Source organism: Sarcophilus harrisii, chromosome 3 (assembly GCF_902635505.1).
Source record: "Sarcophilus harrisii chromosome 3, mSarHar1.11, whole genome shotgun sequence".
NCBI lineage: Eukaryota > Metazoa > Chordata > Mammalia > Dasyuromorphia > Dasyuridae > Sarcophilus > Sarcophilus harrisii.
The window spans coordinates 166,652,419-166,673,941 of record NC_045428.1 but is presented as its reverse complement, the minus strand read 5'-3'; the positions used below and the strand labels follow the sequence as shown (position 1 = coordinate 166,673,941).

The 21,523-nt window shown below is 38.0% G+C and overlaps 1 protein-coding gene across 2 annotated transcripts in view; it reads right to left on the bottom strand.

Moving 5' to 3' along the window:
- TFDP1 (transcription factor Dp-1) overlaps positions 1-18,218 on the bottom strand; it is a 132,575-nt gene extending 114,357 nt beyond the window's left edge. For both annotated transcript variants that reach the window (XM_023500469.2, XM_012546202.3), the window contains exons 1-2: positions 18,132-18,218; positions 15,678-15,752 (exon numbers count right to left, since the gene is read on the bottom strand). In XM_023500469.2, the coding sequence (XP_023356237.1) occupies positions 15,678-15,689 (12 nt within the window). In that variant the 5' untranslated portion in view covers positions 15,690-15,752; positions 18,132-18,218. The remainder of the gene's footprint in view (positions 1-15,677; positions 15,753-18,131) is intronic.
- Positions 18,219-21,523: the final 3,305 nt, after the last annotated feature.

The following is a 21,523-nucleotide window of genomic DNA, read 5'->3' as shown; positions in this document are numbered from 1 at the left end:
ACTTATTACAATATGTCCTTCACTTAGAACTTCCAAAGTTAACATTAAATATCAATGAAACCTGCAAACTTCTATACTGGGGTATGATCCTTTACATCACTCTCCAGAGAAAGACCCCCATGCTTTATCTTTATTCCATCAAACTGCCATGTATATGTAGTTAGTACCTGGTAAAATACCAGGTGTTATTTTTGTCACTAAATAATTTAAGAAAGAACAGCTGCATTAGGTTTTACACTATTCTCTAAAAAATTTTTAATATATGATGCATTCTTCTTCAGGCAACAGTTCCTAATATGTGTGGGATCTTCTTAATTTAATTAAAATTTAGGCAGAGAACACTTCAGGGATCCATGATTTCTCTGGTATAAGCACTCTACCACTAATGCAGACCACAAATCCTCTATACCTTAGTAGATATTTATAAATTTTTGTGGCCAAAACATCTATCACTCTGTGACCACCTGCTAATGAGGCTCTCTGAACTTGGTCAAAAGCACAGGTGAGAAAACTTTGCTAACACCTCAAGTTGCTTTCTTCTCAAATCCAACTCATTTGTGTGGTCAATTTAGCAGAACACCACAAACCAAATAATTACAATAGAAGCTTTACAATGCTAGATGAAGGATTTTAGATTGGATCAATGCTACTATGACCTTCATTAACCTCACAGCAAATATGTTGGTTTGAGTGTCATATAATCATTGGGTTAAATGTTAGACCTGAAGCAGGATGTTGCTAACAGAGCAAGGAAAACTACCCTCCCACTAATCAGCAGAGCAGGATGGGGAGAATCACTCTAATAAACTTCCAAGTGCTTTACCACAAAGGCCAAATGCATCAAACGACCTTGGATTAGAGGAAAGCAAAATTTCCTGACAATAAGCATTCTTAAGACATTGGAACATTTTATAAAATTTTCTGCTTCTATCACTAATTAGCTGAGTGACTTTGATTATGTCATTTTTCTCTGCACTTTATTTTCCTCACATAACAAAATGAGTGAATCCCCAGGTTAGAATTTCTAAAACTCTTTCTCTGAGGATCTGTTTTGCAAAGACCTGACTCAGGGAATTTATAGAAGCCAAGAAGAAAGATACAACCAGCCATCAGCAAATATGGCATCAGAGACATGTCACCAATTTTAAACCAAAGGTTACATCCCAAGCTTGGATGTTACCACCTCTCCTATTAAATCTTACCTACAACTCCTAAGTTGATCCAAATCTTTGCTATCATCCAAAATTTCTACATACTCCACAGGTTGCCAACAGCTGGATAAGGAGATTCTAAAAGCAATGTAAGGTGTAGCTTTATATCTCGGCAAAAAATATTTTCAGGGATGTTGCTAAATGGTTATGGGTAGGAAGATCAAAGTTACATAGAATAAAAAAAAAGTTACACAGAATAAGGAAATTCATATAGCTTTCTCCTCTTTTTAATATATCACTGTCAATAACTAAGTTCTCAGACAAGTATTGTCAAACCCCTTTGCAGTTATAATAATCATGGTTCATGACAGCCCTTCCTAAGGTACTACTTAGAATCTAGTTTTAAAATTTAAAATTAATTTTGCTTTCAAATTTTATTTCTGATTTCTCAACACATCTTAAGAAAGATGTTACAAAACCAAGGTTAAAAACACCTGCTCTAACAGGTCCACTAATACAGTAGAGCTGTAAATTGGAAAGCAATTTAGAATTTCACTAATTAGATGACCAAATACCCATACTTTTTTTTCCCCCCAGTAAATATATATTTTAATACATATTGCTTTATAAATCACGTTGGGAGAGAAAAATCAGAGCAAAAAGGAAAAATCATAGGAGAAATTAAAAAAAAAAAAAAAAAAAAAAACAGAAAAAAGAAGTAAACATAGCATGTGTTGCTTTACATTCAGTTACCCTAGTTCTTTTTTCTGGATGCAGATGACATTTTCTGCCCAAAGTCTTTTGGGATTGCTTTGAATCACTGAATCACTGAGAAGTTAGTTCCAAGTCTTTCATAGTTCATCATCACATGTTTTTACTATTATTATTATTATATACAGCATTTTCTTGGTTCCACTTGTTTTGTTCAACATCAGTTCACATAAATCTTTCTAGGCCTTTCTAAAATCAGTTTGTTCATCATTTTTTATTGAACAATATTCCATTACCTACCCATACACTTTTACAGACAGAAGTTACTATTAGATATATAAACCAAAGAAGCCAAAAAGAGAAAAATATCCAATAAATAACAAAATATTTGCAGCAGTACTTTTTGTGTTCGAAAGAAAGGACAAGTCCCAGATTCAGTAACTTCAAACAATTATGATGATGAATATTACTGTACCCAAAATGATTATTAATCTAGAGACAACTAAGGCAGGGGAAGCCTTAAACAGAATAAGAAAAGATACAATGACACTAACAAAGTAAATGAAAAAACAAATACATGTTATAACAGCTAAACTCAGTCCCAAAGAAGAATATACCTTTCTCTGCAGTTTTGTTTAGAAAGAAAGAAAGAAAGAAAGAAAGAAAGAAAGAAAGAAAGAAAGAGAGAGAGAGAGAGAGAGAAAGAAGAGAGAAAGAGAGAAAGAGAGAAAGAGAGAAAGAGAGAGAGAGAGAGAGAGAGAGAGAGAGAAGAGAGAAAGAGAGAAAGAGAGAAAGAGAGAAAGAGAGAAAGAGAGAAAGAAAGAAAGAAAGAAAGAAAGAAAGAAAGAAAGAAAGAAAGAAAGAAAGAAAGAAAGAAAGAGAGAAAGAGAGAAAGAGAGAAAGAAAGAAAGAGAGAAAGAAAGAAAGAAAGAAAGAAAGAAAGAAAGAAAGAAAGAAAGAAAGAAAGAAAGAAAGAAAGAAAAGAAAACCTTTGAGTTTTTACCAGGTTATGGCTGCTAAATATGCTCCAGTTTCTTGGACTTCCATGACTCAGGAGATAGTGTGTGACAACTCTGTGCAACTTTGCCTCACTTAAAAATACAAATCACGAACAAGTCAGTGATGTCTTTGGTCTTCTTTGAAAATAAAGGAGGAATAACAGTGGCAAAAGTAGGCTGCTACACAAACTGAAAAAAACTGGGCTGATTTTTTTTTGTTCATTTTACTGAACTACCCCCCACACACACACACGCACACACTTTTAAAAAATTCTTTGCTAGAAGAGATGGTTCTCTGAGTGAGGAAAGGAGGAAGGTGATGTAAAAACAAAAGATAGCAATGTTTTATAAAAGCAATTTTTAAGACACTTCTGCAGCAGTATGATTCTGTTATTTTAATATGCAGGTAAATAAATGTGCTTTTTAAAAATTTAGATTTATAAGTTCAAAAGTATTAAACTATTGAGAATTAATGACTGCTTATAATCTTCTACTACTACTACTACTACTACTACTACTACTACTACTACTACTACTACCACCACCACCACTACCACTTCCACCACTACTAGTGTGAAGAAGGGAGCCTCAATCGAGTATAAGCTTTCCTAAAAGGGGAGCTTATAGGAAGGTTTTATAGGAACTTGGAGGAACTTGGAGCAAGACAGTGTCATGATTTTTTTTCCTAGATGCTAAGGTACACCTTGATGCCTTTAAGAATAAAGATTTCCGCTTTCCACAATAATTAAAACATCTTTACCACATGGGTTACTTCTTACATAGCAAAGTAGAATCATTTATTTTAGACTTACAGACTCAAAGTTGGAGCCAGAAAATAACACAGAATTCTTCTAATCCAAACATCTCATTTTACAGAAAGTGGAGGCTGTTATGTCAAATACAGTTCCTGACTCCAAATTCAATAATTTTTTTTTTTCCACCAACAAGGCAGATTTATCATTTTTCAAACCTTCTTTATGAGACCTCAGGAAATCCATATGTGATATAGAGGGATATAAGTTTTTCATTACTTTTATATGAGAATTGAATCTATAAGCAATTATAGGATCAACTTCTAAAAAATAGGTTTAAAAAGCTGATCTTTTAGACAGATAAGATATGCAACATACACAATCATACAAATAGCACTATAGTGTTTGGTAACTGCAAAGCCCTCATTTACTGGGAGAAGGATTAATATCTAACAAAAACCACTGAGAAAACTGGACAGAAGACTTACAGAAATTGTGTTTAACACAACATCTCCAATTATACACCAAAATAGGCTTCAAATGGATACATGACTTTGATATTAAAAAGCAAATCCAAAAAAAAAAATTATAAGTAAATTAGAGGGGCTAAGAAGAAATGTTTCACACCTATGGCTAGAGAAAGAATGACTAAATAAGTGATAGAAAGGATTGTAAAAGGCAAAATGGCCAATTTTGATTGTATAAAAGTTACTACATAAACAACTGAGGAATAATTTTCAATAACTTTCTCTGCTAATGGTCTCATTTCCAAAAGATATAAGAAACTGACATTGAGACTAAGAGCCATTTTCACAATAAATAGTCAAAGAATGAGAGGTAGTTTTCAAAGGAAAAAAATCTAATCACAACCACCATATTAAAAAACTTATTCATTAGAGAAATGTGAATTCAAAACAACTTGAAGATTCTACCTCAAACCTGACAAAGTGAAAGAAGAAAATAACAAATGTTGGAAGGGACATAAAAAAACAAGTATACTGGTACCCTGGTGATAAGAGCTGTGAACTGATCTACCTATTCTCAAAAGCAATTTGGGATAGTGCTTAGAAAGTTACCAAAGTATTCATATTCTTTGACTCCAGTTATACCACCACCACCACCACCACCACTACTACTACTACTACTACTACAGTTTATACCCCCAAAGAAATCAAAGAAAAAGGAAATAATAAATTCTTTTATTAGAAAATGGCTAAAAAAATTGTAGCATATGAATATAGTAAAGTGTTATTGTGCCAAAAGATATAATTAAATAGGCATTTTTAGAGGAACCTGGGAAGACCCTGATGAACTGATGCAGAGCAAAGTGAATAGAATCAGAGGAACAATTCATATAATAACAATATCATAGCCAAAAACAACTTTTAAAGCCTTTTAACTGATATACCATGAGTCCAAAAGAATAAAAAGGAAAGATGGCACTAACCTCCTGAAAGAAGTGTGGTAAACTTAAATTTAAATGCACAAAGAGGCATACATTTTCACACAGCTAATGTGGGAGTTTGTTTTGCTAGACTATATAAATACAAAATGAGTCTTTTGTTAATTGTGTGATTCTTTGCAAGTGACAACTTCTGGCTTGACTCAATTTCCTCTATTGTAAAATAGGGATATAACACCTACCTACCAGTATGAATCAAGATTATATTTGTAAAGTGCTTAGTTTATGTGCCAGGCACATAGTAGGCATTATGTAAATACAAGCTATTAATACAAATTTAATGTTTATATTCCCCCCCTGCATATACAAGGATGGTAGATAGAGAGGACAAACCAGTACTATGCTAAAGACAAAAGAAGCCAACTTTCAACAAGCATTCGTTAAGCACCAAATGTATACAACATGCAATGCTAGGTAGGTACTAAAGGTGAAAAGATGAAAATATAATCTCTCATGTGGATTGAGTAGAAAAGAAGAGGGAAAATTATAGAGAAATTTTTTTTTAATTACCATGAGATGAATAAAAAGGACTACTGGATCAAAGATCTAGAGCTTTTTCACTAGTCTAAACTTTCACTTGACAAATGAAAAAACAGGTTCACAGGGACTGTGGGATGTAGTCAAGATAGGCAGTAATCACCAGGAATGGAATCTTAATCAGTTCTTCTGATTCCAGAAAGTATTATGGAGAGGTCAAATCAAGAGCAGAGAAACTGAGGAGAAAGTAATTACCTAACTTGGAGCTTAGAAGGTTTAATGGAGAAAGAGACACCTGAGCTGAGCCTGGCAGGAAAGAAGGGATCTCAACCAGCTAAAAAATGAAGGAATCCCTTCCAGCCATGGGGAGTGGCATAAAAAAATATACAGAGGTCAAGAAGAGATCAGGAAACAGCTGGACTTCTGGTTTAGAGGAATATAAAACATGTGAAGGAGGCTAGTACAAAATACGGCTATATAGGTGGAAGAGTGTCAGATCATGGAGGGCTTTCAATGCCAAAGGAGGCTACAAAAAAGACAATGTGATAGGACTAAAGCTTTCTGAATAATGGTGTTAGCATGACAAGACTTGTCAAGATTAGTTTGGATTAAACTTAGGTTGTGTCTAATAAGAGTTGATTATACAGGAAAATCCCATTTTTGCAAAACAGGTCAGGGTAACCAGGGCATTCTAGAAAACAGAAGTTGACAATTTACAATAAATAAATTAGAAAGGAAAAAGACAGTAAGAACCTAGAAGATGCCTAAATTTCTCAGAAAGAAATCTGATCACCCAGGAAAGGGGAAAAAAATATCTGCCATACCAGCTGAAGAAAGGAAAAGAGCCACACACCCCTCCCCCCAAAAAAGTAGGTAAACAGAATGAAGTCTTTGGGGAAGGACTTGACAAAGTTTGATCTGTTTCCAACTTTTAGGGATTGATCATTCATCTCTCAACTTGAAAATATTACCTTTCCTACTTTTTTTTTTTTTAAACTAAACCTGTTTTCATTCCTCCTCATTGGTGATAATCCCACTAGTAGCTGAGAATTCCACTTCAGTAGCTCCTTTACTTACTTCTACAACAGTCTGTGATGGATGATCTGATTTCAACATCTCATGGTACCACTAAAACATTGGCAATGAGTATCTCTCTCACTATCTCTTGTGCTGAAATTATGAGTTTTGCCTTGCAAGTTTTGCTTATTCTTCCTTTTAATATATGTAAAGTAGAAACTAAGTTTGGGAGTCTTAATAGCTATGAGAGAAAAAATTTAAATCTATTTCACCCTTCTCCTCATTTGTAGATTTGCAGAGCATGGTAAAGATTATCAAAAATTGAAGGGGATCCCTCCTCTCCTGTGGACATAAATTTCCAGCTTAAAAGGTCAAAAACTTTTCTACACTCAGGAAAAAGTCTCATAATGTTGACCATCTTTGTTCAAAAGTGATTGACACAACTTTTTGGCTGATCTATCCTAGTTTGCTTTCTCTTCAGGATTCCACAGTTGTCAAGGAAAAGCCACCAATACCAATGAGTAAACAAACCTGCCAAAGAATTGTCCAGGATGCTAACATTTTACATTGAGCTTATGTTCACATAATTTCCTCTAAAGTACACAAAAAGGATCATTTTTTTTAAAACTCTGTCGATGGATTACAAACAATCATGTATTCCCCTCACAAGGTACACTGGATTTGATTAGACATGATTCCTTCTCAAAATGCCCAAGCTTTCCAACTGTTCCTATTTCATGATATGCATTATCACACCCTACAACACCAGATTTTAGCTTTATGTAGTTGGCCTAGCCAAATTCTACTAAACCCAACCACTTAACCAGAAAATTCCATCTTAAAGTTTAATTTAGATTTGCCACTCAAACCTCATTAATAGATTAATTTGCTTCTGTCTAAAAAATTGCAAGGCAGAAGGGCAGAGCAAAAAACTTCTCCCACAGCCTTTATTTGCAGAAGGCTCAAAATCCCAGCCATCTCTCTTCAGTTACTACCAGCTATTTCATTTCAATGTCATCATCATCATCTTAATCATGCCCTTGTGTCAGGTAACCTTGGCACTCCTCATCCCCCCCCCCCCCCCCCCCCCCCCCCCCCCCCAGCCTTTTCAGCTGTAGGTTTCTTGAGGGCAGGGACTCTTTTTTTTTTTTTCATTTGTGCTTAGTAAATGTTTATCTTAATTTTCTCTTTTCCTTTGGTTTCTGTAACAGCTCTCTCTTGGTTTTTCCTAGATGTCTGGTCACTCACACCCATTAAATATAGGTAACTCCCAAGATTCTACTAAAGTTTTCTTCCGTTCTTATTCTCTGCCCCTTGTCTGGTTGAATTCTTCAGTTCACCAAAGTTCGGGGAATTATTTATTATGTAGCCGACTCCCAAACTATATATACACTGGCTCATCTGTCTTGCCCAGCCAACCATTCAAGCCTCCTTATGCATGCAGCCACTCCTAGATCAGAAACCCCCATCCTCTCTTGCCCAACATTGTAATGGCCTCCTGCTCTTCTAGTATCCAGCCTCTCCTCTTTCAAACCCAAATAGCTACCAAATTAATATTTTTAAATCACAGATAGGACCATGTCATTTCCCTACTCAGATAACCTGAGTGGCTCCTTGGACATAGTACAAACTCCTCAAACTAATATTTAAAGCATTCTGCAACCTGGCTTCCATCTCACAATGCTGATTTATTTCATATTACTTTCCTTTCTACATTCTTTGTTTTAATTAGACTGGTCTATTCCTCAAATTCAATACGCCATCTCCTGTTTCCATGCCTCTACCCCTCTTCACCTGTGTCTCTTAGAATTCCTGGCTTCCTTCAAGGATCAGCTCAGGTCCCACTTTGGATGGAATGACTTTCTTTATTCCCCTCACTTGTCAGTGCTGTCTTTCATGAAATTACTCTGTATTTATATATCTCCCAGCAAAATGCAAGCCCTTTAAAAGCAGGGACTATATCCATTTTTATCTTTATCTTCACTGCACAAATTAGAAAAACATTTAGGCTAATCTCCTATCTGAATGATTCTGTGTTTTTTAGTCTTCTGAACTCTGGTTATGTGGGACACAGAAAAGAAAAAGGAAAGGAGAAAACTGAGAATTTCCAATATTACTGACAAACTATTCTATACCTTTTGAAACCTTTCCCTAAGATTTGTTGAGTTACTTCTATCCTTAACATTCTAAATAAAATCATAGAGAAACCATGTCTTGGTCAGGCAGAAAAGAAGTTTCATTATTCAGCTGGATTGGAAGTATTGAGGAAAAAAGTAACTCCATAATTTTTCCATATGGAGTCCAGCATGATGGTGGACTCCATGAATGCTCTCCAAATATCATAATAATGTAGAGTTCTGCATTTGATTTGAGGTTTTTATGCCCTAATACATGGTCAATTTTTATATAGTTCCATGAACCACCAAGGAAAAAAATAAACTCCTTTGTCTCCAAAGATCTATCATACCTAAGTTTTCTAACATTGTTTATTTACCTCTTAACTTCTTATTTATTTTGTGGTTCGATTTATCTAGTTCTGAGAGAGCAAGGTTGAGATCTTCCACTAGTACAGTTTTGCTGATAGTGTAGAGTTCTTTGAAACTAAAAGAAGCGTCTCAGAGATCAGGTTTGGGATCCAACAGATTTGTGCTAACTTCTTGCAGAATTTCTCCATCATATGCTGCTTTTTTCCATTGGCCTTTTATTTCATTTTTTTTGATCCATGGGAAGGGAATGAAATTTGCAAAATTCTTAAATAGAAAACTAGAATAATATACAATGAAAGTTTAAAACTTCAAAGATCAAAATGTAACTGTCAAAAGTTTTGAGGTATTGGAAAGTGTTGGGCATCAACCTAATTCAAAGCTATAAGAATCCAGAGTCCCAGAATCAATGTTTGAAAGAATGTCTGACAGTAGCTGTCTTGTACAAGAAATTCCTCTTCAATTACTCTTCAATTAACGGGCTATGGTAAGAGGGAAGCTGCTACCTACAGACAAGGGCAAAACATTATGCTTTCAGACAATTATACTTGATAGAAATCTTTTTCTTCTACCATGCCTCAATCTGCCTCTCTATCTATATCTTCCATTCTCTCTAGCACCAAGATAGACAAATTTAACACTTCCTCAAATACCAGCAAATAGTTATCTTGTCTAAGGTTTTTCTTCTCTATTCTCTCCATTCGGCACCATCCTGGTTACTCTCTAGTGTTTCAACATTCTTCTGAAAAAAAAAGTACCTTAAATATTAAACTCATTATTCCAAAGGAGACCTAATTCCAGAGTACAGAGACCTCACCACAAGATTTTCAGAGTACAAACTATTTTCAGTTAAGATATCAAAAGCATAGTAGCAGATAATTCAACAGTTTTTCCAAACAAAGTTTTAAAAATTTAATTAAAATGATGGTTAGCAAAAATATAATTTTGAAACTCAAAAAACTAAAACTACACAAACTAAAAACTTTATTGTTCTCTGACTATGAGGGTAATGAGAAGACAAAAGTATCAAAATTATCTTCACCTCATTTAATTCATGAATTTATTCAAGTATGAAAGCTGTATTTTACATTAGCAGCATGTCACATTTAAAAACCACCATAAATAAATAAACACATTTATACAAATTTCCCCAAGCAAATTTGGGATCAAAAGGGAATTTCAAGAATTAGTAACATTTTAAAGCTATTACCAAAATTAGAACTTTATGAATTGGAATAAATCTTACAGGTCATTTAGTACAACCTCCCAACCAATGACAGAATGTATTCTATGACATTCCTAATAAAAAAGCATTCAGTCTCTCCTTGACTTTCAGTAATAGAAATCTCCCTACTGCTTTGTAAGGATATCCAATTTGTTTGGGCAGGTCTAATATGTAGAAAATTTTTCCTCACACTGAATCAAAAACTGCTTCCTAATTCTGCTCTCTGACGAAAAAATAATTCTCCTTCATTAAATATCAGTCACAAATTGCTTCACAAGAAGTTAAAAAAAAAAAAAGTACTTTCAAACAATCTTTAAAGTATCAAATGACTAAAAAATATAAATGAAAATAAATACCAACAATGAATAGTTTAAGGTAAGCGGTACTGTAAACATATACCTCTCCTTTTCAATGATCACCAATTCTCAGCTTTTTAATGTTGTGAGAAACCTTCAGGTTTCAAATTTCATTGGTGGCTTCAAACACATTCAAAGTTAATTCAGAATCAGTTCATCATGAAGTCAAATAACAGATGTAAAGTGCTTTGTAAAAGCACTGTATAAATGTTAGCTATTTTTATTACCAAAACAATTAAGTTTTATTAATCGGTAAATTTACTAAGCAAAAAGATTTCTTCAATGTTTAAACCTAAAAGGACTAGAAATACAATACTCTTACGGAGGCTAGTAAAATGATATTTAATATTCTATATACATACATATAAGGCAGCTATGTGGTATAGTGGTTTTAGTGCTAAGTCTGAAGTCAGAAAGACTCTTTTTCCTGAATTCAAATGTGGGCTCACTTATTAGTTGTGTGATCCTATGCAAGTCACTTAACCCCATTTGCCTCAGTTTCCTCATCTATAAAATGATCTGGAGATGGAAATGGCAAACCATTCCAAGAAAATCCCAAATGGAGTCACAGAGTCAAACTTAACTGAAACTATTATGTATGTATATACACACATACATATTTTTAAAAATATGTTCACTAGCCTTCTATTTGTATAGACTTGGTTTCATCATATTATAATCCAAAAATTTCAGCATGATGCTATATTTACTGTGCTGTCATTCAGCTCTCAAATAATGCCATAAAAACACATTTTTTGTGGATTTTTTTCATCACACAGTATACAAAGCTGTCCTCACAGGAACAGCTTTCACAACTATGAGGCAGTAATACAGAACATAATAGCACCTTACACAGACTATCATCACAATTGCCTAACTTCCTTACCTCCTAGTCAGAAACATCACAAACCATCAGGCTGAGAAAAGGAAAGAACTACCGCTTTCATTTCAAATCACTACCTTTTCACTGTTTCTTGGCAAAAACACAAATGCTATATGAAGCACTGAGAGAACACTTTCTTCCCCCTTCACTTAAGATCTTTTTGCATTCACCATTTCAAAAGCACAAGAATGACATCTTCCTGACACTCAGAATCCATCAGTAGTGGTGAGGAAATAGATGCCTCTACCATAAAGACCATCAGGCTCTAACCAGTTTCCAATGATAGTTACAACAGCATTTCTCCATCTGATGAGGGCAAGACAGGGCTTTTACTTTTAAAATCTCATAGCCATTATGGACATCTTTCTTCATGGCAAACTATTATAGAAACTTTCCAACACATTAGTTAAACCTAGCCTTAGCAGGTTTTTAATATCTAAAAATATTTTTTAAGTAATTTCAGTTCTTAAGAGTAATGAACTACTACATTTTTTTTTGTCTCTGAATTACAGTACCTAAGCACTACTCCTTGACATACAATAGACACATAAAACAATCTCTAAATCAATTAATTCAAAACCTTCACCTCCCCGTACTACATAGACTGGACTGAGCTTGGAATCGGAGAACTGAGATTATATACTGCCTTTAAATTACTTACTAATCATGTGACCCTGGGAAAGTTACTTAACCTGTGCCTACCTCAGTTTCCTCATCCATAAAATGAGGGGTTTGAAGACTAGTTGGCTTCTGAAGTCCCTTTGGGGTCTAAATTTATGATTATCCATAAATGAAGGAAAAGGATCCACATGTGCAACATGTAGTAGTTCTTTTTGTAGTGGCAAGGAAATGGAAACTGAATGGATGCCCATCAGTTGGGAATGACTAAATAAGTTATGGTATGATTTATTCTATATTATTGTTCTATAAGAATGAAAAGCAGACTAATTTCAGAAAATCCTGGAAAGACTTACATGAACTGATGTTGAGTGTAATGAGCAGAACCAAGAAAACACTGCATACTCCAACAGGATTATGTGAGGATCAACAATGATGGACTTGACTCTTTTCAACTAATTTTCAACTAATTCCAATATAATTGGAATGGAAAGTGACATCTACATCCAGAGAGAGAATTATGAAGACCAAATGTGAAGCAAAATCAAATGATTAACTCAAATCAAAATGGTCAACAATTATCCAAGCTTATATAAAAGTCTTGGCAGTGTTCATTCCTCTAAACCTTCTATAACATTATTTGGCTTAATATAGTTTCATGGTGCTAATAATGACACAAAGCAATAGTAATTTGTATACATTATCTTCCTCACTAAAATGAGCATTCCTTAAGAATAGGGATCTTATCAAATTCATGTTTGTTATCGCTTACGATGTATATCTTGTACCTTCCCCACAGCAGGTACTCAATGTTTCTTAAATCAACACACCAGTAAAAGCTTCAACATCAGACTTCCTCTAATTCAATTTTTTAAAGCATTTTATGATAGTGAAATGGATCTAAACCAGAGGATAGTAAGGAATGTGGCAAATTGCAAAATGTGGTCCCAAATAAGTAATCATTATTTTGATGTTGTACTAAAGGAATTGAATTATGCTGCATCTACAGCCTGATGAAGTTTTTTTGTTTTTTTTTTCCTTAGGTCTGGAAAATATGTACTATACAAAAAAACTGTTCTCTTTCTCTTAAGCCAACTTCTAAAACACAGAGATGGGTAAAGAAGGCCTATGCTATAATTTAAACTAAGACATTTGCATTCTCAAAAGAATTACATAGATTAGGATCCCTTGATGGAAATTTTTATATTGTTCATGGATCAGAGGATATAAAACTGAAAGAAACTTAAGAAATCAGTAAGTCTGGCACATTCATTTTCCAAGTGAGAGAAGCTGAGGCCCAGAAATATAAAAATGACTTGAGATCACACAAGTACTGGATACAACTACATCTAGTATTTCTAATACACCACAGTGCCTCAAACATAAGAGAGTTGGACACTGATGAAATTTACATTCCTCATCTGTACCTGAGATAGCAATTGGTTAAAGAGAAACTTTAACATTAAGTTTAAACATAGTTTAAAAACAGAGATGAAGAATTATAAAAAATAGGATTCTTTTTTTTTCTTCAACCAAAGAGGCAAGGAGCTTTTATTCAAAGATTGTTTTATCTACCAAAATTCCCAATGTCTTACAACATGTATTTGTTAATTTAGTCTAATTTACAATTGGTATCCTTGAGAGATTATAGCAGGGGCAAGAAAAGGAATAAATTAGTTAAAATATATCTAGATCATGTGAGGTATTTATTATCCTGCAGGGGTCTTATTCCAACTTGTGTGTGTAAGTTTCTCAAGGTCAAGGAACCGTGTATCTTTCAATAACTCACAATGTTCAATCAAGCATGGCTCCATGCACACTGGTAAGCATCATTTCTTTATTAAAGAACTTTCAACAAATCAAAATGCGAGGGGCAGCTAGGTGGTGCAGTGGATAGAGCAACAGCCCTGAAGTCAGGAGCACCCGAGTTCAAATCTGGTCTCAGACACTTAACATTTCTTAGCTCTGTGATCCTGGGCAAGTCACTTAACCCAATTGTCTCAAAAAAAAAAAAAAAAAATTAAAATGCCAGGGATAATTAACTCAGCAACAAAGTATAACTATTCTAAATATATGTATATTTGTTATGTTGAGGGAAAGAAAACTTCTCCAATGATACTTCTAAAAGTGCAGGGCCACATGCCCTATATGATAACCATCTTTTGACTGTGTTCTAACAAAATAAAATATTCACTTGGAAACCAAGTATAACACCATGGACCAAAATTATTTATGATGATGACCCTAGAAAATAAGGCATTAATGAAATAGTCATATTTAAGACTGAAAATATGTCTTCATGTGCCTGATACAGAACAAAGTACCCACTATGGAGTCAGAGGCTATTAGTGATGCGCATACTAGTATGACTTTAGACAAATCACTTTAGTTATTCAGTTTCCTCATCTATAAAATGAGGACAGAACTAGGTGATAAGTGGGTCCCTTCTATTCTAGGTCTACAGTCCAATGATTTAGGATCCCAAGTAGTAATAGGATAGAGAAAACAAAATATAAAAATGTTTCATGATAAACATGGGATTTAAATAAACATCTGCCATCCTTCATTTTATGAATATAAAATTCAATCAACACAATGACTTTCTTTCACTTGGAGAGGCAGGCAAGATAAAAAAATTAGTATAGGAATGGAGCCCAGCTCATCAAGGAAAGAAACTTCTAAGTGGGGAAACTCCCTTCACCAATGCAGCTTGGTATCTTTTTGGAAATGGATAGCCATACCAAGACTGTGCATGTCAATGGCAAGACTTAAACCCAGGTCTTCCTGGCTCAAAGACCAGCTCTATCTCCAATTCACTCCTCAGGAGGAGAAAACAAGGTGGTAAAACAAGAACATCACAATTGTGGATAGCAGTGGTAATGAAGCTGAGAGGCAGTGAGATTTGGCTTCCAATCCCAAATTCAATCCTACTATCTATTTGATTATGTTAATCTCTCTGAACCTATCTACATTGCTGTAAAATGGGGATATCAGTACCATCTCAAAGGATTGTGGAGAGGATCAAATCTTAAAAGAGCCATCTTACTAACACAATTTCTATTGATTAAACTGCTTAATTTAATCAATTTTGTTCCAAACAAATTGAGCAATTTTTCCAAAAATGTTCAATGATATTTAATTTATATTTGATATAAATCCCCCAAATTGTCAGTCATCAAAGTTACCTGTCTCTTGCTGCACAGAATTCCAATTAAAAGATTTAAAAGGACCCCAAAGTCTTGTCATAAAGTAAAAATAATAACATTTCAACACAACTTAAAGTAATCATTAAGGACATATTAGAGCAATAAACCAAAAATGCAGAATTTTTTATAATCCTGAACAGTTGTCAAAATCCCTAAGATCATTTTAAGCTAAATTATGTTTTCTTCATGTTATAAGTCTTAAAAACATAAGCTGATGTAATTTATTATCAACCTAAAATAAACAAGATCACATAAAGTTCAACAGTATTTTTACTTTGACTAAAAAAAGCTAAGCATTAATATTGCATTTATATTTAACATTAAGCAAATATACTTACATCTTTTGCCATGTTACCAGATCCTTGAAATCAATTCTTTAGATGTTCACTCTCCAGAGAAGAAACAATAATCTTCTAGTAAATAAAAGGGTAAAAGACGACATAAATTCAGAGAAAGCCAGTGGTTGGTAAAATATTGTATCTTAAGTCTAAACTGATACATTTCTATTTCCAAAGTCAATGTACTCCCTTCCAAAGCAAAATGTACTTTGGGATATCAGGTACCTCCCCCTTCTGAATGCATATATGTATTCAATTCTGAAAGGAACCTACAAAAACAACTTGGCTACTTATTTTAAAATTAATTTAGGGGACCAGTGACATGTAATAAACAAATGTTAATGTCTTATAATTCAAACAAGATATGTAACCTCTTATTCCCTCAACCTACTAACAATACCTCAAAAGCTTATCCCAGTCCAAACTACTGACATAGGGCAATAATCATCTTCCACAGATATCTAGAATAAGACTATGATGTACATAAAACCTCATCATAAGAGACTATGATGGATACAAGTAAAAGCTCTAACCACTAGCCATGCACATACATACCAACTTATATCCCATACATATACATCCAGAAGGGATTCAACCTTATTACTGCCAGCCCAAAAATATATAAAATAGATATGCAATTCCTCCTACCCCCCCAAAAAAAAAAAAACAAAGATGAAAAAAGAGAATTGGGGGGACTTTGCCCCTACTTTCTAGTCACTTGCCAGCTCTACCCTGAAAGCATGCTGATAACTCTGACAGGTGTGTTTCCAAGGGAGCTCTAGGGTTAAAGTAACTGCTCTCAGACCACAAAGCAGCACTCAGTCCAGGATCTACTCCATAAGCCCCATGTCCATCTGGGATCTAGATCTTCCTGACCTGTCACTAGGCCTCGGGAACTGCAGGCTGAGGAAGGAGAGCCTCCCCCACACCTCCCCCCACGCCCCCAGCACCAGAACTCAGCAGTGAGCTCTCCACCCTGCACTCGGGTTGGTGGAGGGGCTACCCCAGCCCCCTACCCTCCCGAGAACTCCCGCAGGGTACTGGCTGGAGCAGGCCGGAGCAGCTCCAGGCCGTTGGGGCTCAGGGAGCTGGTGGCGCGTCTCAGGCCCCGTGGACAGACACAAGCAGCAGCTGCAGCTGCAGCTCAGCCGCCCGCCCGCCCGCCAGCCCGCCAGCCCGGCCTCGCCGGCCTGTGCCTCCCCCCTCCCCAACCCTTCCCTCCAGACCCGGGCACCACCCTGGCAACAGGCGCCATCCTGACCCTCCCCGATCGGATCCAGCTCCCCAAAGGAAGCACAGCGATGCTGATGGGGTGATGGGGGACTGGAAAGCGGCCTACCACCCCTCCACCAGCTGGGAATCCCCCACTCCCCTATGTCCCATCCCGGGGTCCTTTCCCCATCTGCAAAGGCAGAAGAGGAGTGAACACCCTAGAGCCTCCATCCATGCTGGCCCCTTCTCGTCTCCCCCCTCCCTGGAACCCCACGTCTCAAGCCGGGGGTCAGTTCACCTGAAGGCGTCTTCCTTCCCTCCGTGCCCTCCCCCCCCCCCCAAGCCAGGCCAGGAGCGCAGCGTAGCCCCGGAGCCCACCGCCAACTGCAGCGGCTACAATGAAGAGGAGCAGCAGCGTGGAGTGGGGGGGGTGAGGGGCAATAAGGATGGGAAAGGGGGGAAGGCAAGGTTTATCCACTGCACATGTGCAACACTCACACACATACACACACACCCCACACACACAGCACCAGGAAAAGAGACCCGAGGAGACACCAAGCCGTGTGCACGGCGCCCACACACAGGCGAGGCGGGGGGCAGGGCAGAGGGGGGCCCGCCCAGGGGACCAGACCGGCCGCACGGGTTCCCCATCCCCCGCGGCTGGCCCTGCCGGCCAACCTCCGCTCCCTGACCGCCCCCCCCCATCCCAGGCCAGCGCAAACTCTGCAACTAACCCCTCCAACAACTCAAGTCTCCAGCTGACCTCCACCATCCCCCAGCTCCATCCTTCCCGAGCTCCAGGGGGAACCCCCCCATCCTCCCGCATGTGGCTTCAAACCTAGTCACATCCTTGCGCCCCAACCCCCACCCCCGTCTGCAAGCCCCCCCCTTTTTTTTTTCCTAGGGCCCCGCACGGGCTTGCGCACGCGCCCCCAACCCGCGAGGCCGGCTCTGTGCCCCACACCTGGCTCGCCCGGGTCCTGGCGCCCGCGCCGCGGGGGGGAAGGCGCGTTGGAAGTGGGGGGGAGGTGGAGATGGGGAGCGGGGCAGCTCGCGGCCCCGCCGCTGCAGCCCCCGCGCACCCGAGGAGGGGAGAGATCACGGGGGAGGGGAGTAGATTCCGGCAGCTCGGGGGCCGGACTCTCTTTCCCCCGACCCCCCTCCCCCTCGACTTCGCTCCCACTTCTCCCCACAATATTGGGAGAGTTGGCCAAGGGGGGGATAAAAAAAATTGAAACTTACACTTTGTACTGGGAGCGTCAAGCCGGCGTGACGTGCCGGCAACGCGGTGACGTGCGGCCACGAGCGGCCCCATAGAGACTGGCCCAAAGTGTCAGTTTCACCCCCGCGCGCTCCGCCTCGGGGAGCCGGGCGCGCCTGCGCGGCTTTTTCGCGCCTTTGGCTCGCTCCCTCCCTCGCTCCCGCCAGTTCTGCTCCGCCCCCGCGCTGGGCTCCCGCGGAGGGCTCGGTGTGCGTGCTTGCATGTGTTGGTGCGTCTGGCTCTGCCGGGGAGAGAGCGGAGAGCGCGGGAAGCGCGCGGCGCCAAAACGTCAAAGTCGGGAAATTAAACACACCCGTGTGTCGTACGGAGCGGTGCGCTCTGGAGAAAAACACAAGGAGAAAAAAACACCGCAGTGAGCCAGCGCTCCGCGGGGCGCCCCGACGGACGCCCCGCCGCAAAGCGTGCCCCGCGTCCCGCTCCCACGCTCGGCCCCCGCGGCCTGCGCGCCGCCGCCGTCCCAAGCTATCACCCGCGCGTCCGAGGACCGGCCTTTCCGAAAAGGAGCCCGGGAGAGCGGCAGGCCGCGGCCGGTGGCCCCTTGGAGCCCGTTAGTGTCCCTGGATCGAGTCTCGGCCATGTGCTCACCTCTCTAAAGAACCATCGGGGGGGGGGGGCGGCACTGGGTGGGGGAGGGGTGCGCCGAGAAACCGGGCTGGCTTGCAGAGTCCAGTTCCAGACGGGGCAGCGGTTGTCGCAGCAGCGTGATCTCACCCTCCTTGCCTCAATAAAATGGGGATTTAAAAAAAAAAAAATTTACCTGCCCCCTCACGGGTATTGTGATGCATAATTAACGTTTGCAAAATACTTTGAGGTTCCTAGACCAAAGGCTCCGGGAATAGGCAACATATCATTACTGCATTACACTCCCACTTAACCAGTGTGATTTCACCATTTGACCATTTTATGCTGATTACACCAATCTCTTTTGGCCTACTAGCAAGCACTGACCCCTCCCTCAAATTTCTGGACTTATATTGGACAAATTAAACAATTTAATAGACTCTTAGAAGACAAAGCATAGTAAAAAAAAATGTTTTTCTCTCGCTGTTGAGTGTATTGGTTAGCTGGTTGCCTGATAGGATAAAGTAATAGCTTTCCTAGCCAATGTCAATTTGCGTCCATGATTCTTTCCCTTCCCAACCATCTCCTCCAGAATTTTTATCAATCCCTTATCAATTCCCTCTTTCATTTAACTTCAAACTCTTCTATTTTGGCTTTTTTCCTTATTTAACAATCATGTTCAGGTCTCCCAAAATCTCAGAAACAAAAGAATACCTCCATTCTTTATATTGTCTCCTCAAAATAATTTTCTTTTCCTCTTTCAGAAAAAAATACAATTTGGCTTTCCTCCCCAACTCTACGGGAACCTCTCTCTCCAAGGTCATTAATTATCAGCTAACCGACAAACCCAATGACCTTTTCACATTCCTCATCTTCCTTAACCCCTCTTCAACATGTGACATAATTGACCGGGTTGACCACTGTCCTGTTGATATGCTCTGTTCTTGAATTGACTTTGACCTCTCCTGGTTCTTCTGCCTCATCTGACTGTTCTTGTCTTTCATCTTTTCCAACTATCATAACATATTTACAGCTCTTACACTAATAAGTGCCAATCCTATGAGATAGGTAGACAAATATTACATCAAGAATACTGGGGGTTCCAATTTAGTCACAAACCTCAAGGAATATTGACAAAAAAAGAAAAGACTCACACGCATCAAAATATTTACAATAGCATTTTTTTTTGTGGCAGCAAAGAATTGGAAACAAAGTAGATGCCCTTTAATTGGGAGATGACTAGTAGAATTGTGGTAGATGAATGAAATGGAATGTTACTTTGCTGTAAGAAACAACATATGTAATGAATACATGGAGAGACAGATAAACTGATGCAAAATAAAGAATTCAGAGTTGTGGAAAAATAAATACATAATGATTACATAAAAAAAAAAAGAACAACCACAATAAAAACTGGCCACAAATAAGAAATAAAAACAAAACACACAAGAAAAGATACCTCCCTCCTCACATATTATTTAGTAGTTCCATAGATGTGGAACATTGATATAATATCACATTTTTTTCATTGTTTTGATCAGTTTTGCTGGATTTTTTTTCTTGTTTCTTTTTTTAAAAGGTTTTTGTTATAAGGAGATATAGGGATATAGGGGGAAAGTCTGTGCAAGAAAAAGTAATGAAAACCTATTTTTTATAAATGGTCTTAAAGAATTACCTGAGGTTCAGAGAGATCATTCAGTCACACAGGTAATAAATGCTAGAACTAGAACTTGAATCCATCCTCATGACTGCAAATTTCCACTATGCTATATCATCTTCATCATCATCATCATTTCACACATATACAGACTGAAGTTTAAGAAAGTTACCACTTCACCCATACTCCTATTCAGCTCTAAAATCCATGTTTCTGTGCTCTTCAACGAGCATCTTTAGCCTTCTTTAATTCTCTCTCTATACTTTCTCTTGGAAAACTTATTCAGTCCTATGGCTTCCTTCAGTCTCAAACTTCAGATCCCCAGCAGCATCTCTACTTAAATGTCTTACCAATTCTACATGCTAGGCATTCCACATCTTCTCCCAAAAAACCTAGTCCTCATACATTTAACAATTTCCATTGATGGCACTAGCAGCTGGATGTTAGTCATGCATATCTGATTCCTTCTCCTGACTCAGCCTCTACTATAGATCATTTAGATTCTTCAGCATTACTTGTCCAATTTCTGCTCTCCTTTAAGCTCACATTGCTAATACCCTCATTCAGTCTCTATTTACCTTTCACCTAAACTATTAAAATAGATTTTTTAAAAATAAACACTTTTTTTCAATTAACAAGAACTTATCTTCTCTTCCTCTACCTCCTGAAAAAAAAAAAATCCTACATGTCAGTACTAACTAAATTAATTTACTTAGTACCATATCAGTCAAATTACCAAAGTATTATTTTGTAGAGCAAAAAGAAAATACTAATCATGAAAGGTCAAGAATTTCACCTAGAAAGTAAAAATGGATTTAATTAGCTTTCTTCTTCTGTTTTTTTTTTGCCTAGTTCTATCCTATACTCCACATCTAAAGTAATCTTCCAAATGTGTAGTTCTGATGACATTCTTCTCCTTCTCAGAGCCTTCAGGGGTTCCCCATTGTTTATAAAATAATACAAACTCCTTAGCCTATTAATTAAGGTCTTCTACAGTCTATATCTTCTCAGGCTTGTTTTATGATATTCCTCTTTGTACAAACAATCCTCTAGACAAAATGAAAGACTGATCATGATTCTATAGTTGACAATCTTGTTTCCCTATATGGAGCAGATAATTCCCACATCTCTTTC